This window comes from Mastigoproctus giganteus, chromosome 2 (genome assembly GCF_048544385.1).
Source record: "Mastigoproctus giganteus isolate SK-2022 chromosome 2, ASM4854438v1, whole genome shotgun sequence".
In the NCBI taxonomy this organism is placed as follows: Eukaryota; Metazoa; Arthropoda; class Arachnida; order Uropygi; family Thelyphonidae; genus Mastigoproctus; species Mastigoproctus giganteus.
In genome coordinates this window covers 212,456,116-212,472,521 of record NC_143576.1, presented here as the reverse complement: position 1 = coordinate 212,472,521, position 16,406 = coordinate 212,456,116, and the positions used below count along the sequence as shown (strand labels likewise).

General features: G+C 39.5%; 1 protein-coding gene across 1 annotated transcript in view; it reads right to left on the bottom strand.

Annotated features, from left to right (window-relative positions):
- The window catches only part of LOC150090042 (muscle calcium channel subunit alpha-1-like), a 1,145,904-nt gene that overhangs the window by 671,078 nt on the left and 458,420 nt on the right, over positions 1-16,406 (bottom strand). The window contains exon 16 of the mRNA XM_090389719.1: positions 3,818-3,894. Within this exon, the coding sequence (XP_090245845.1) occupies positions 3,818-3,894 (77 nt within the window). The remainder of the gene's footprint in view (positions 1-3,817; positions 3,895-16,406) is intronic.

The window sequence follows — 16,406 nt, the reverse complement described above, 5'->3', positions numbered from 1 at the left end:
TGGAATAAACTACCACCTGGTGTTGTGAAACTCATTAGTTTGAATATATTGAAGTGAAAAATAGACATATTCTTAGAGAAAATGGACACATGACACACTGTTGTTAGTGTTTTTTTTTTTTGTTTTTTTTTTTCATACTGCATAAACTTGTTTTCTTGCATCTCTTGAAACTGCTACTAATAATAATATCAAATTTACTACTTTATAATAATACAAATGATGTTAAAAATAATTAAGATAACACAAACAGTACTGAATGCTTTGCAATAACAATGTCTTAAAATATCAGAAAATCACTAAAGGCAAAATTTAGTTTCCTTTACACTAGTCAGGTACTATATCAAGCACCTCTTTATATCTAAAAGAGACTGCATCTACTGGTAAGCTTGATGTTATTCCCATTACAGTACAACTATACCAGGGCAAGTTATTTCAAAGGCAAAGTTTGGTCTGCTCTGAATATTAAGACCACTGCATTAGCATTAGTAGAGGCATTTGATGCAAGAAAGCAAGCTTATGCAGCATCAGCCAAAAAAAAAAAAAAACAAACAAACAAACCACTTCACCCCTCTGTTCGTTCAAAATACCTGTCCAGCTGAGCCTTAAACTCATTTAGGCTATCAACTCCCACGACAAGGGATGGAAATCTGTTCCACCAACCAACCACCCGCTGGCTAAAGGCAAATTTCCGCACGTCTATCCTACATCTGTCTTTCCTCAATTTGAATTTATGCCCTCTCAGGTGATTATTCTGAGCGAGAGGAAGAATCCCATCAGCATTGAGCATGCTCAAACCATTCAAGGCTTTATACACCTCTATCAGATCACCTCGCTGGTGCCTAGTCTCCAGACACTGTAATTTGCAAAACTTAAGCCTTTCTTCGTAAGAGCACCCTTATGTTCCATTCACTAATCTTGTTGCCTTTTTCTTTACTTGTTCCAGCAGCTCTACATCCTTCTTGAAATGAGGCCTCCAGACCTGTATACAGTACTCTAGGTGTGGCCTGACCATTGCCTTATACAAGGGAATAATCACCTCCTTACCCCTGCTAGAAAAACTCCTATATATCATTGACAATACACCATGAGCTACTCTCGCAGCCCATCTGCACTGCTCAGAGAACTTCATATCTGCCTGCACAACCACCCCCAGGTCCGTTTCATTCTCTACCACTGTCAGTGTAGTACCACAGAGTTGATACGTTGCTCTGGGATTGCTGTTTCCTATGTGTAGTACTTTACATTTCTCAATGTTAAACTTCATTTGCCGCCTCTCAGCCCATCTGCTCAACCTTTCCAGATCCTGTTGCAATAGCATAGTGTCAGTAGTGTCCTTGACAACCCTGCCTACTTTGTATCGTCTGCAAACTTCGACATTAAGCTTGATATACCATCATCAATATCATTTATGAATACAGAAAACAATAATGAACCCAACACTGAGCCTTGAGGGACTCCACTAATAACATTAGTCCACGACGAGCAGTTTCTATTGATTACCACTCTCTGTCTTCTCCCCCTCAGCCACCCCTTTATCCACAGCAGTAATTTGCCTCCAATGTCACACTGCTCCAATTTGTGCAGCAGTCTTCCATGTGCAACAGTATCAAAAGCCTTACTAAGATCCAAGCATATAATATCAAAGTTATTCCCTGCATCCAGTTCCTTTGTGACTGCATCATAGTATCCAAACAAATTGGTCAGGCAAGAGTTCCCCTTAACAAAACCATGCTGTGTCCGAGCTATAACTGAAGTCTTGTCTAAATGATCCTGCAGTGCTTCTTTAACTAGTGCCTCCATTAATTTTCCTGGAACAGCAGTTAAACTCACAGGTCTATAATTACTTTAAATACTTGTGTCAGCCTTTGATCCTCCTTTGTGAATTGGGGTCACATTTGCACATCTCCAGTCAATGGGTACTTCCCCTGAGTCCAAAGAAGCTCTCATAATTATGGCTAAGGGTTTGCTTACTTCCTTTGCTGCCTCCTTTAATATAACTGGATAGATCCCATCCACCCCAGGTGCCTTTCTTGTATTTATCTTCAACAATTTCTCCTCCACTTTACTCTCAGTTATTACAAGATTCTCTAGCTTACTGCCAGAGTTGAATACACCTCTGGCATTCCCCTCACTGTGTGAAACTCCTCATGTGTGAATGTCGATGCAAAATATTCATTTAGTTTGTTAGCTACCTGAGCAGGATCATCAACAGTTGACCCATCGATATCAAGTGGACCAATCTGATTCATCCTCTTCCTTCTAGAGTTTACATAAGTAAAGAACTCTTTGCTGTTTTTCTTTGCATCCCTTGCCAAAGATTTCTCGTAATCTACCTTCGCCTGCCTAACCTCCTTTGTAACTTGGTTACAGATCAACTTGTATATCATAGGCTTCTGTGTCATGTGTTAATTTGTATGTATCCCATGCATGTTTCTTCTCTGCCATATGCCTCATCAGTACATCTGACATCCATTTAGGCCTAAACCTTGAACAATATTTCTTAGTTGGTATGTAAAGCCTAGTAGCTTCCAAGATAAGTTCTTTGAATGCTTCCCATTTTGCATTTGCTGTTGGTAACATCATCAGTTGGTCCCACTGTATAGAATTTAAATACTGTCTCAGTCCATCATAGTCACCTTTACGAAAGCAATAACCCTTCCCTTTACCCCTAATGGTAGTTACCTCTTTGAGTAAATCCCACTTCAGCACACTGTGATCACTCCCACCTAGTGGTTCATTTATCTGCAGATTCTTAATGCATGAAGAATCACTGCTGATAATCAAATCAAGAGTATTACTCCCTCTAGTTGCCTCCTGAACATGCTGATTTAGAAAACAATCATCCAATAAATCCACAAAAGCCTTGCTAGTGTGTGAGTGACCTGCCCAGAAATTCCAGTCAATATCTGGGAAATTAAAATCTCCCATTATAAGACTCTCTGATTTACTATCCCACTCTATTTCCCTGTACAGTTTCTTATTATACTCAGAGTCATTAGGCCTATAGCACACTCCTACTCTCAATTTTGATCTCCCAATGCTTATGTCACACCAAACTGACTCGACACTGCACTGTCCAGCGATATCCACTGGCTTCACTTCCTTGGATTTTATGTATTTCTTAACTAATAGCATAACCCCTCCTCCCTTCTTTTTCCAGTCTATCCTTTCTGTAGACATTTTACTCCCCAAATTCCAGTTCTGCATTCCTTATATCTGTGTGACACCATGTCTCTGATATCCCAACAATATCTGCCTTTGATGTTTTGAGCAATACCTCAAATTCATCAAATTTATTTACTAAACTCCTAGCATTGGTGTACACGCAAGTATACATGCACCTATTTCTATTCTTAGCTACCCTAACACAACCCATGTGTTTACTTGTACCGCAATGGCTCGCAGCAGGCTCTGAAATATCCTGCATCTTGTTTTTCAGGCTTCTGCTCATTCCAATAGAAGCAGTGCAAGAATCTCTTTTACCTCTGCCAGTGGTTACTGTTAATCTATTCGTCTTTGTCTCCCCCCAAACTAGCAGTTTTCTGACCCACCTAACACTGCCTCGATAGCATCAGCAAATATTCTTGCACCCTTTCTATTTAAGTGTATCCCATCCCTGTAGAAGCAATCTCTCCTGTTAACAAGTACAGTCCAGGCTGAAAAAAATTCTACCCCTTGAGCCTTGCACAATCTTTCTAGGGCAGAATACTGCTGGCTGCAAAAACATAGGGAAGGAGAAGGTAGCCTTGCAAAAATTTTTATAATATACTTTTATTTCTAAATGTTTCAGATTAAAATAAAATCAAAACTCGCATACCTTTTCAGGTGATGATAAACTATCGGCATCGGCTAAGTTATCCACAGCAATGGCCAAGAAGACATTCAGCAAGATATCTTTATACAGAATGAAGGATAACAAATGCAATAATATATTACAAACATACAAGAAAAATTATAAAGTTAAATTGAAAAAAAAAAAAAAAAAATGTAAACAATTCTTAAAATTTACTAGATATGTAATTTGCCAAGGACAACTTCTTGTGTTACTTTCATAATGCCAGAAGTTAAATTCATCTGTTGTCTCTGCCATTCTCCCAACTCCTCTAATCACATGGAACTTTTTGACTTCCTCTCTTTGCAACTGAATTTTCTCCAGTCCAACTTTCCTAACAGTGAGATAATTTTCCTTAGTGATTTTAATGTTCAAAAATCCAACTGGCTTCTGTCTTCTAGTCACGCAGATCCAGCTAGTCAAGATGTTCAGGCTTTTGAAATTACTAATGACCTCACACAGATTGTTCACTTCCTACAAGAATACCAGACAATCCTAACCATACAGCCAACATGCTTGATCTTTTTCTCACAAACAACACTTCTAAGCACACGGTCGAAGTGAATGGTCCTTTAGGCACCTCATATCACAACTTGGTGATTGTCTCTTCTCCAATGGAGCCTTTATCTCATGGCTATTCCAAACCTTATGTTGTTTGGCATTACAAGAATGCAAAATGGGATTACCTGCAAGATTTCTTCACTTCTTTTCCTTGGTCAGACTACTATTTCAAAACTTAATGATTTTCTAATAACTGAGAGCAAAGTGGAGGAGAAATTGTTGAAGTTAAACATAAAAAAGGCACCTGGGGTGGATGGGATCTATCCAGTTATATTAAAGGAGGCAGCAAAGCAACTAAGCAAACTCTTAGCCATAATTATGAGAGCATCCTTGGACTCAGGGGAGGTCCCCACGGACTGGAGATGTGCAAATGTATTCCCCAATTCACAAAGGGGGATTGAAGGGTGACATGAGTAATTACAGACCAGATAGTTTAACTTCTGTTCCAGGTAAAATAATGGAGTCACTGGTTAAAGATACATTGCAGGATCATCTATCCAGGACCGCAGCAATAATTCAGACACAGCATGGGTTTGTTAAGGGAAAGTTTTGCCAGACAAATTTGATTGGATATTATGATGTGGTTACAAAGGAACTGGATGCGAAAAATAATTTTGATATCATATACTAGGATTTCAAGAAACCTTTTGACACTGTTGCGCATGGAAGACTACTGTACAAATTGGAGCACAACTTACCCTTAATAATGCTATTAAGGGTAAGTTGCTACAATGGATAAAAGGATGGTTGAGTGGGAGAAGACAGAGGATGGTAATCAATGTGCACTGCTCTTCATGGAATTATGTTATTAGTGGAATCCCATGGGGTTCGGTGTTGGGTCTACTGTTGTTTTGTATATTTATCAATGATATTGATGAAGGCATATCAGGCTTAATGTTTAAGTTTGCAGATGATACAAAGGTTTGCAGGGTTGTTAATGACAGTAATGGCAGTGTGCTACTGCAGGATCAAGAATATTTGGGAAGATGGGCTGAGAAGTGCAACTGAAGATTAACAAATGCAAAGTACTGCATATTGGTAGAAGTAACCCCAGGTGAATGTACAAACTGTGTGGTACTACACTTAAGGTGGTAGAAAATGAAAAAGATCTGGGGGTAATTGTACAGTCAGATATGAAATTTTCTGAGCAATGCAGACAGGCTGCCAGAGCAGATCATGGGGTTTTGTCAATGATATACAGGAATTTTGCTAGCAGGGAAAAGGAGGTGATTGTCCCTCTGTATAAGGTAATGATCAGGCCACGCCTTGAGCACTGTGTACAGGTTTGGAGGACTAATTTTAGGAAGGATGTAGATATGCTTGATCGTGTACAGAGAAGGGCAACAAGACTGGTGAGGGGAATGCAGGGATCCTCTTGCCAAGAGCGGCTTAAGTTCTGCAAATTACAATGGCTGGAGACTAGGCACCTGCAAGGTGATCTGATTGAGATTGAATAGATTGAGCATGCTGAATTCTGATGGGATTCTTCCACTTGTTCAGATTACAAACCTAAGATGGCATAAATTCAAATTGAGGAAAGACAGCTGTAGAATAGATGTGCAGAAATTTGCCTTTAGCCAGCGCGTGTTTAATTGCAGGAACAAACTTGAAACTGTCATTGTGGCAGTTGAGAGGCTAAATAATTTTAAGGTGGGACTGGACAAACATTTAGAGTGAATGGCTGTGTGATATTTTTTTTTTTCTTTTTTGGTTGATGCTACATAAGCTCATACACTTTCTTTCTTGCATTGCATGCCACTATTACTATTACTTCTGATGTCAACGTTTGCTCAGATTGTGTCAGTGAAATTATTATTGTTGGAATGGAATCCTTTATTCCACACTCCACTTTAAAATCTAGTCCTTTATCTAAACCTTGGTTTTCCAATAAATGTGCTAAGGCTGTTCAAGAGAAGGAAGTTGCATATCATAATTGGCTTCTTTCCAATTCTCCAGTTTCATATTCTGCCTACACCAAAGCTCGCAACAATTGTAAAGCAGTTATTAATCAGTCCAAACTAGAATATGAACAGGCACAGAGTAGAAAACTTGCTTCTTGCCCTAGTGGTATCCGAGCATTCTGGTCTCTTGCCAAAGCTATTTTCCACAACTTTTGCCCATCTCTGTTCCCACTGTCAAAACCAGATGGTTCTATGTCACCTCAGCCAAAGATAAAGCTGACGTGCTACCATCCCATTTTTTTTCTAACTCATGTATTAATGGCTTGGTAAAACACCTCCCACCTTTCCCAGCAAGCTCCATTCAATGCCTCCTGTGGTCTTCCGCCAAAAGAATGTCAGAAGGATTTTGAAGAATCTTGATGCTAAGAAAGCTCCCAGTCCTGATGGTATTCTCCGCTTGTTTTAAAAAACTGTACTCCTGAAATTACTACTGTTCTTTGCCAACTTTTTTCACTCTATTATTCCAAAGGTGTTTTTCCTTCTGCTTGGAAATTTTCTCGTATCCAGCCAGTTCCTAAAAAGGGTGACAAATCACTCCCAACGAATTATCATACCATTGTAATTACTTCTAGCATTTCTAAAGTAATGGAGAAATCAATTAACTGCCAACCCTTAAACTATCTAGAACCCTTCCATCTGATCAACAATCACCAGTATGGATTCCGTCAGTGTTGCTCCACTGGTGATATTCTGGCTTATGTTATCCATTTATGGACAGATTCAATGGAAAAGTTTGACGAAACACAAACAGTTGCTATTGACATCTCAAACGCTTTCGATCATACTTGGCATAAAAGTCTTCTAAACAAGGTTTCATCTTATGGTTCGCCAACTGTTTTTAGTAATTGGTTATCCAGTTTTCTCTCTGACTGTTCACTGAGGGAGATGGCAGATGGCTCTCTGTCTTCTAACTTCTTCACTAATGCAAGTGTTCCCCAAGGTTCAGTTCTTTCCCCTACTCTTTTCCTCTTCAATATATATATTAGTGACCTTCTTCCATTGACTGAAAATCCTATCCAGAGTTTTGCTGATGATAGCACATTGCATTGTACACTTTCCAGTTTGAGAAATCTCCCCGTGTTCAACCAGCTTCAACTTCTCGAATATCTGCTTCTAATTTCTTAAATGCCAAACTCTAGGTAATCCTCCAGTGCGGAAAAGACAACTTAGTTGATTTCAATCCTTCTAAAACTCAGTCCTGTCTTATATCTCACAAAAAGGATTCTTCTTTTCCTATGCTTATTGTTGGTGACACTGATTTCTAGGCAAGATGATATTATCTCTTTTGAGGATTACCATGACTTCTAATTTCTCTTGGAACAAGCACATTACAAATATTGATTTCTCTGCATCTCAAAAACATGGTTTTCTCTTTTGCTCCCAGTGTTACTTTTCTACCAATCAATTATTCACTCTATACAAATCGTAAATCTGCCCTAACATGGAATATTGTTCCCACATCTGGGGTGTTCCCCCCAAAACCTCTCTCTCAGGCTTCTAGATTCCATTCAGAAGAGGGCAGTTAGGTTAATTAATGACTCCTGTCTAACAGAGTCTCTCCATTCTCTGTCTCATAGACGTTCTTGTTTCTGCTGCATGTCTCTTCTACAGGTACTTCCATGGGCACTCTTCTTCTATAATTCCCGCTCTCTCTTTCAAAACAGTCCAAACATGTACTGCCATCAGCCAGCATCCATTCATATCCAACATACAACTCACAGAACCAACTTTTCATCTTCCTCATTTATTCATTCAACTGCCATTTTCTGGAACAATCTTCCTTCATACGTATTTCCTGAAAATTACAGTCTACAAAAGTTGAAGTCTAATATCAACAAATCTCTTCTTTCGTCTTCTTAACCTCCAATCCATGCACGGTACTAAGTACTATAGATTCTAATACCTCTGATGTTTGGGGTGTTCATTAAAAAAAAAAAAAAAAAGAAAGAAAGAAAGAGCAGAAACATAGTGCTGTGTTGATTTGCATGATTTTATTATGTTTTTGCCATATATTTTTGCTTATTTGTGAATTTTTTTGGCACATTAGTATCTAGGCCATGATCTGTCACACATATTGTTAAGTACTAGGTTTTCCAGTTCAAGGATAGAGAAAAACTTGCAAAACTAGTATTAGAAACTTAATTTTGATTTCCTAGCTAAAGTTCTACTGGTGTAAAGCAATCTTTAGAAAGGTGAAAATGTTGGAGACATTTGTTTCATTAACTTTACCATGCATCTCAAAAACATGAAATAAGTGTGGTTGGCACTTCATTTGTAGCTGTGGAATGAGGAAATTCTGGGTACAAATACTACATTCTCATTAAATTCGCAGTAATAACTGAGGGGAAAAGCTCACTCTTAAAAGAAAAGCATGGGTAATACTGTGTAATCCACTTTTTTTTTTCTTTTTTCTTTTTTTTATGAAAACCCAAAACATGAGTTATTAGAACCTATAGTACTTAGTACTGTGCTTGGGTTGGAGGTTGTGAAGACGAAAGAAGATATTGTTGACATTAGACTTGAACTTCTGTAGACTGTAATTTTCAGGAAATACATATGAAGGAAGGTTGTTCCAGAAAATGCAGTTGAATGAATAAACGAGGAAGATGAAAAGTTGGTTCTGTGAGTTTGAAGTTGGACATGAATGGATGCTGGCTGATGGCAGTACATGTTTCGACTGTTTTGAAAGAGAGATCGGGAATTATAGAAGCTAGCTCAGAAGAACAGTGCCCATGGAAGTATCTGTAGAAAAGGCATGCAGCAGAAACAGAACATCTATGAGCCAGAGAATGGAGAGACTCTGTTAGAAAAGAGTCATTAATTAACCTATCTGCCCTTTTCTGAATGGAATCTAGAAGCCTGAGAGAGGATTTTGGGGTACCACCCCAGATATGGGAACAATATTCCATGTTGGGGCAGATTTACGATTTGTATAGAGTGAATAACTGAATGGGAGAAAAGTAATGCCAGGAGTGAAAGAGGAAACCATGTTTTTGAGATGCAGAGAAATAAATATTTGTAATGTGCTTGTTCCAAAAGAGATTAGAAGTCATGGTAATTCACAAAAGAGATATATCATCTTGCCTAGAAAACAGAGTGTCACGAACAATAAGCATAGAAGCAGAAGAATCCTTTTTGCGAGATATAAGACAAGACTGAGTTTCAGAAGAATTAAAATCAACTAAGTTGTCTTTGCCCCACTGGAGGATTACCTGGAGATCAGCATTTAAGGAATTGGTAGCGGATATTCGAGAAGTTGAAGCTGGTTGAGCAGGGCAAGATTTCTCAAAATGGAAACTGGAATGCAATGTGCTATCGTCGACAAAATTATGGATATTTCCAGTCAATGGAAGAAGGTCATTAATGTACACAAGGAAAAGAGTGGGGGAAAGAACTGAACCTTGGGGGACACCAGCATTAGTGGAGAAGTTAGAAGACAGAGAGCCATCTACCATCACCAACAGTTGGCAAATAATAAGATGGAAGCTTGTTTAGAAGACCTTTATGCCAAACACAATCAAAAGCCTTTGAGATGTCAAGAGCAACTGCTTGTGTTTCAACAAATTTTTCCATTGAATTTTTCCCTAAATGGGTAACATAAGCCAGAATATCACCAATGGATCGACACTTATGGAATCCATATTGGCGATCATTGATCAGAAGGAAGGTTTCTAGGTAGTTTAAGAGTTGGCAGTTAATTGATTTCTCCATTACTTTAGAAAGAGTAGAAGTAATTGCAATGGAACGATAATTGGATGGAAGAGACTTGTCACCCTTAGGAACTGGCTGGATATGAGCAAATTTTCAAGCACATGGAAAAACACCTTTGGAATAAGAAAGTGAAACAAGGCAGCAAAGAACAGGAGTAAGTTCAGGAGCACAGGTTTTGAGAACAAGTGGAGAAATAACATCAGGACCTGGAGCTTTCTTAGCATCAAGATTCGTCAAAATCTTTCTTGCATCCTTTTGATGGAAGACCACAGGAGGTATTGAATGGAGTGTGTTGGGAATGGTGGAAGATGTTTTACCAATATCATTAATACATGAGTTGGAAGAAAAATTATTATTATTATTATTATTATTATTATTATTATTAGCCATATGGTGCAAGGAAGCCTGAGGCTTATGCTGCACCAGCCAAAAAAAAAATTCCCCGATTTACCCTGAGAGAGAGAGAGAGAGAGAGAGAGAGAGAGAGAGAGAGAGAGAGAGAGAGAGAGAGAGAGTCAGAAGTAGAAAGGAATCACCAAGAAAGAGAAGAATGATGATATCCAGCTCAGGACCCTGGGTTTGCCAAGCCCATACTCACCAGATGTGAGCCCCTGGGGTGAATGGGATGTTAGCAGGTCAGCTTTATCCTTGGCTGAAGTGACAATAGAACCATCTGGTTTTTAAAGAGGTGGGAACAGAGATAGGCCAAATGCAGCGAATAGCTTTAACAAGAGACCAGAATGCTTGGCTACCTTTAGGGCAAGAAGAAAGTTTTCTACTCTTAGCCTGGTCAAAATCTAGTTTCGACTGGTTAATAACTGCTTCACAATTGTTGCAAGCGTTGGTTTAGGCAGAAAATGCAACTGAAGAATTGGAAACAAACCAATTACAATATGCAATGTTCTTCTCTTGAACAGACTTAGCAGATATTTATTGGAAAACCAAGGTTTAGATAAAGAATGAGATTTTGAAGTGGAGTGTGTAATAAAGGATTCCATTCCTACAAGAATAATTTCACTGACACGATCTGAGCATCAGAAGTTTTGAAACAGTAATCCGACCAAGGAAAAGAAATCTCACAGCTCATCCCATTTTGCATTCTTTTAATGCCAAAAAAAAAAAAAAAAAATACAAGGTTGGGAATAGCCATGAGATAAAGGCTCCATTGAAGAAGAGACAATCACCAAGTTGTGAACTGAGGTGATTGTCTAAAGGACCACTCACTTCGACCGTGTACTTAGAATGGTTGTTTGTGATAAAAATATCAAGCGTGTTGGCTGTATGGTTAGGAATGACCAGTATTATTGTAGGTAAATGAAGAACCTATGCAAGGTCATTAGTAACTGCATAGGTCTCAGCATCTCGACCAGCTGGGTCGGTGTGACTAGAAAATGGAAGCCAGTTGGAGTTGTGAACATTAAAATCACTAAGGAAAATTACCTCACTGTTAGGAAAGTTGGACTGGAGAAAGTCAAGTTGCAAAGAGAGGAAGTCAAAGAGTTCCAAGTGATTAGTGGACTTGGAAAAATGGTAGAGACAACAGATGAATATGACACAATGAGGTAGAGAGATTTTAAGCCAGAGAAGATTGAAAAGAGGAGATTCCAAATTACCAATTCTCTAACAGTGAATATCGGAATGAACATATGCACAAGTACCACCTTTGAGGCAACTGAGATGAGCAGTAGTTGAATCAACCGATAACTGAGATTCTGTCAGAAAAAGTACATGGGGTTTGGCAGATTGCAAGTGAAATGAACATCGTTCAGATTAGAATTGAGACTACGTATATATTTGTGAAGGCCTCCGTAGCCGAGTGGTCAGGAACGGGAGTGCAGTAGCACACGCACTTTGAGTAGAACGGGGTTCAAGCCCCTGACTGCTGAATATGGTCGATCTGCCAACCCACACTGGACCAGCGTGGCAGATTATGGTCCATTTCCCTCAGCATGAATTGTTGAGAAGGCTTCCATCCTGCAGTGGATTGATAATGGCTGCACTTTACTTTTTTTACTTTATATATCTGTGAAATGAACTAGGAAGTGTTTGGAAGGTTTAGATCTTTTCGCAGAAAAGTTTACTCTATTAGTTTGGCAATTCATGCTATATTCAATAGTAACAAAAAGTTGGGGGGGGGGACATGCTGCGTGAAGTAATGAAATTTTTGGATATGGCATACACGTGGTAAGAATATACCCAGATCCTTGACATAACGTTGCCTCAATAATGCTCCCCACATGATTAGTTTGACAATTCATGGTATATTCAATAGTAAGAAAAAGTGGAGGGGGACATGCTGTATGATGTAATGAAATTTTTGGATATGGCATACACGTGAGTTGCAGGCTCCGAAAAAACTATAAGTGTTTGCCTTTTTATTTACATGTTATGTTATGTTATGTTATTTGGTTTTTAGGAGCATTAGCAACTAAGGCCATATTGCTCCGGGATATGCGGTGGTCATTCCCTGACCTTTCCACATCCTCCGTATTTGGTGGTGACGGGCTGGAACCCCAGTCTAATCAAGAAGCGTGTGCTACGCACTGCTGCTCCTTCCCACCTGGCTACGGAGGCGCCTTTTATTTACATAATTGTTATTTTATATTGTACTTAATACATAGTCTTATAGTTACGCTGGTTATTTTTATTTTAATTTAGATAAACAGTTTTTGTAGATATATGTAATACTTAATACACGTAAAACCGTTATTTCATTCGAATCTTGCAGCCATTGTTTTTGTATAGTGGTAAGAAATTCAAATTTTTAATTGAGATAGTTAGGTAGCTCTAACGTATAATTTATAGAGTAATACGCTTCACTGTTTCTATTAGATAGCGTAGTATTGACATTTAATTAATTTAATTTATTGATTTTATTAATTTAAAGTATCATGCCCCAAACTAGAGCAGCAAAGCAACGGGCACAAAGTGGCAGGAGTGCTGTGACTTGGGGGAGAACTGAGGGGGCGATTCTCCAACGCATCAGAGCCTAAAAAAAATGTGTGACTTGTGAAATGTTTACCGAACTCTCTGGAACAGAACATGATATTCCCATGAGGAATGTCTTTCTGTGTGCGCGATTTAAGGAGTGTAAGGCAATCAGGCGACAACTCAGCGTTGTTTGGGCCTATATGAGAGGCTGAAGGACAGGGTGTATGCCCTTGAAAGATCTAAATTGAGGGGCCCATCAAGCTCTCAGCTGCCCACATCAACACCAGAGCTTGCACTTGGTCATCACGCTACACAGCGGCAACCCCCAAAGCAGAATGCACTGGTCCCACAGGAACTAGTAGTTGTTAGTGACTCTATTGTCAGGGAAACGGGAAACATTTTTTTTTTTTTTTTTTTTTTTTTTATGTGGACCCCAAACACAAGAGGTATTAGAACCTATAGTACTTAGTACCGTGCTTGGGTTGGAGATTGAGAAGACGAAAGAAGATATTTGTTCACATTGGACTTGAACTTCTGTAGATTGTAATTTTCAGGAAATACGTATGAAGGAAGGTTGTTCCAGAAAACGGCAGTTGAATGAATAAATGAGGAAGATGAAAAGTTGGTTCTGTGGGTTTGAAGTTGGACAGTAAACGGATGTTGGCTGGTGGCGGCACGTGTTCGGACTGTTTTGAAAGAGAGAGCGGGAATTATAGAAGCCAATTCAGAAGAACAGTGCCCATGGAAGTATCTGTAGAAGAGGCATGCAGCAGAAACAGTGCGTCTATGAGACAGCGAGTGGAGAGACTCTGTTAGAGATGAATCATTAATTAACCTAACTGCCCTCTTCTGAATGGAATCAAGAAGCCTGAGAGAGGTTTTGGGGGCACCACCACAGATGTGGGAACAATATTCCATGGCAGGGCGGATTTGCGATTTATACAGAGTGAGCAGCTGTTTGGAAGAAAAGTAAGAGGTAGCAAGAGGTAGCAAAGTAAGAGGTAGAAAAAAAAGAGGTAGCAAGATTATACACTAGCTGATCCGGAAGCCTCCTAGAGAGTTACCAATAGGTCCGGTCCGGTGTACTAACTAGCGGCCAGCCTGCGAAAACCGTTTTAGAGCTGTACCCTCGAAATGTAAGGAAGATTGGATCTCGCCACGACGTTCATCATAACCTCAAAAGTTATCAATCATACTGCATGATGGAAGAGATAGGGAAGGGTTGACTGGAACTTAGCTCTAGAGACTAAACATGGGTTCCACCACTTCAAGCCTCCAATAAGCAAAGTGGTGGTATTTCACCGGTTGATGAGAGTCATCTTCCACCTAGTACTGCCTGGTAACATAGAGGGGCGGCGTTCCTCCATGTGGTGTGGGTGCCACACCTCGACCCCTGCTTACGTTGGTTCACACCTGGGTGGTCACCCACCATGTACTTGTGCATGGGGGTTATACCCAGGATTACTAACAGTCCCACCATCATGAAGGTGCAAGCAGAGGATTTGGCTGTCACAGACCATCCGGACTTCGCCGAAATTGGGTCCACTTGACTTGAGTGTCACCTGAATATCAGTTCCATCAGCGTTTTAGACTCCCAGGTAGCAAGTACAGCTTGTCTGGCATATTTGAGAGAATGTCTGTGACAACCTCAAACATGCTATGTAAAAAGAATAGGTGGAACAGGACCAGGGTATGTCTGCCAGGGGCAAAAGTTGATGACATTGTAGAGCGGATATCATCTTTTAATCGCACAAAAGGTGATATAGTTGTACACGTTGTCACTAATGATATTAGGAGTAGGAGACAGGCAGAATTACTTAACCAGTACAGGTCACTGTTGAACAAAAGCCGAGAATTAGGGTTGAATTTGAAAGTGTCTGCAATTCTACCCAGACACGATAGAAGGGAGTATATGATGATGAGGGCTTTGTCGATCAATTCGGCCCTGAATTTTTTTCAGCCTGGACTGTACTTGTTAGCAGGAGAGACTGCTTCTATAGGGATGGGATACACTTAAATAGAAAGGGTGCAAGAATATTTGCTGATGCTATCGAGGCAGTGTTAGGTGGGTCGGAAAACTGATAGCTTGGGGGGATAGAAGGACTAATAGTGTAACAGTATCCGTAGGCAGAGGTGAAGGTGATTCTTGCACAACTTCTATTAGAATAAGTAGCGACCTGGAGCGTGGGGTGTTGGGGGTTTCAGGGACGGATGGCAGTCATCCTGAAATAGGTGGGTATATGGGATGTGTTAGGGTAACTAGGAATAGGAGTAGGAGCATGTATGCTTGCATGTATACCAATACTAGAAGTATAGTAAATAAATTTGATGAATTTGAAGTGTTGGTCAAGACATCAAAGGCGGATATTGTTGGTATAGCAGAGACGTGGTGTCACACAGATATAAGGAATGCTGAACTGGAATTTGGAGAGTACAATGTGTACAGAAAGGATAGACAGGATAGAAAGGGAGGAGGTGTTATGCTCTTAATTAAGAAAAACATAAAATCAAAAGAAGTGCATCCAGTTGATATAGATGAACAGTGCATTGTTGAGTCAGTTTGGTGTGACATAAGCACTGTGAAAGCAAAAATAAGAGTAGGAGTGTGTTATAGGCATAATGACTCGAATGAGTACAATGAACAATTGTATAGAGAAATAGAGTGGGCTAGTAAATCGGAATGTCTTATAATAGGGGATTTTAACTTCCCAGATATTGACTGGAACTTGTGGGTTGATCACTCACACACTAGTCAGACTTTTGTGGATTTATTGGATGACTGTTTTCTGCAGCAGCATGTTCGAGAGGCAACGAGAGAAAGTAATACTCTTGATCTGGTTATCAGCAGTGATCATTCGTGTATTAAGAATTTGCAGATAAAGGAACCACTAGGTGGCAGTGATCACAGTGTACTGATGTGGGATTACTTAAAGATTTAATTACCATCATGGGTAAAGGAAAGGGTTTTTGTTCTATAAAGGTGAGTACAGTGGTGTCAGACAGTTTTTAAATTCTGTACAGTGGGATCAACTGACGATGTTACCAACAGAAATTTCTAAGTGGGAAGCATTCAAGGAATTAATCGTGGATGCTACTAAAAGTTTCATACCTATTAAGAAATAGTGTTCACGATTTAGGCCAAAATGGTTATCTAATGAACTAATAAGACTCTTAACAGAGAATAAAAATGCATGGGATGCATATAAATTATCAAGCGACTCAGAAGCCTATGGCAGATATAAGCTAGTCTGTAATCAGGTCACAAAAGAGGTTAGGCAGGCAAAGGCAGATTACGGGAAATCCTTGGCAAAAGATGCTAAGAAAAACAGCAAGGATTTCTTTACTTATATAAACTCTAAAAGGAAGGAGATGAATCTGATTGGTCCACTTGACATTGATAGTGCAACTGT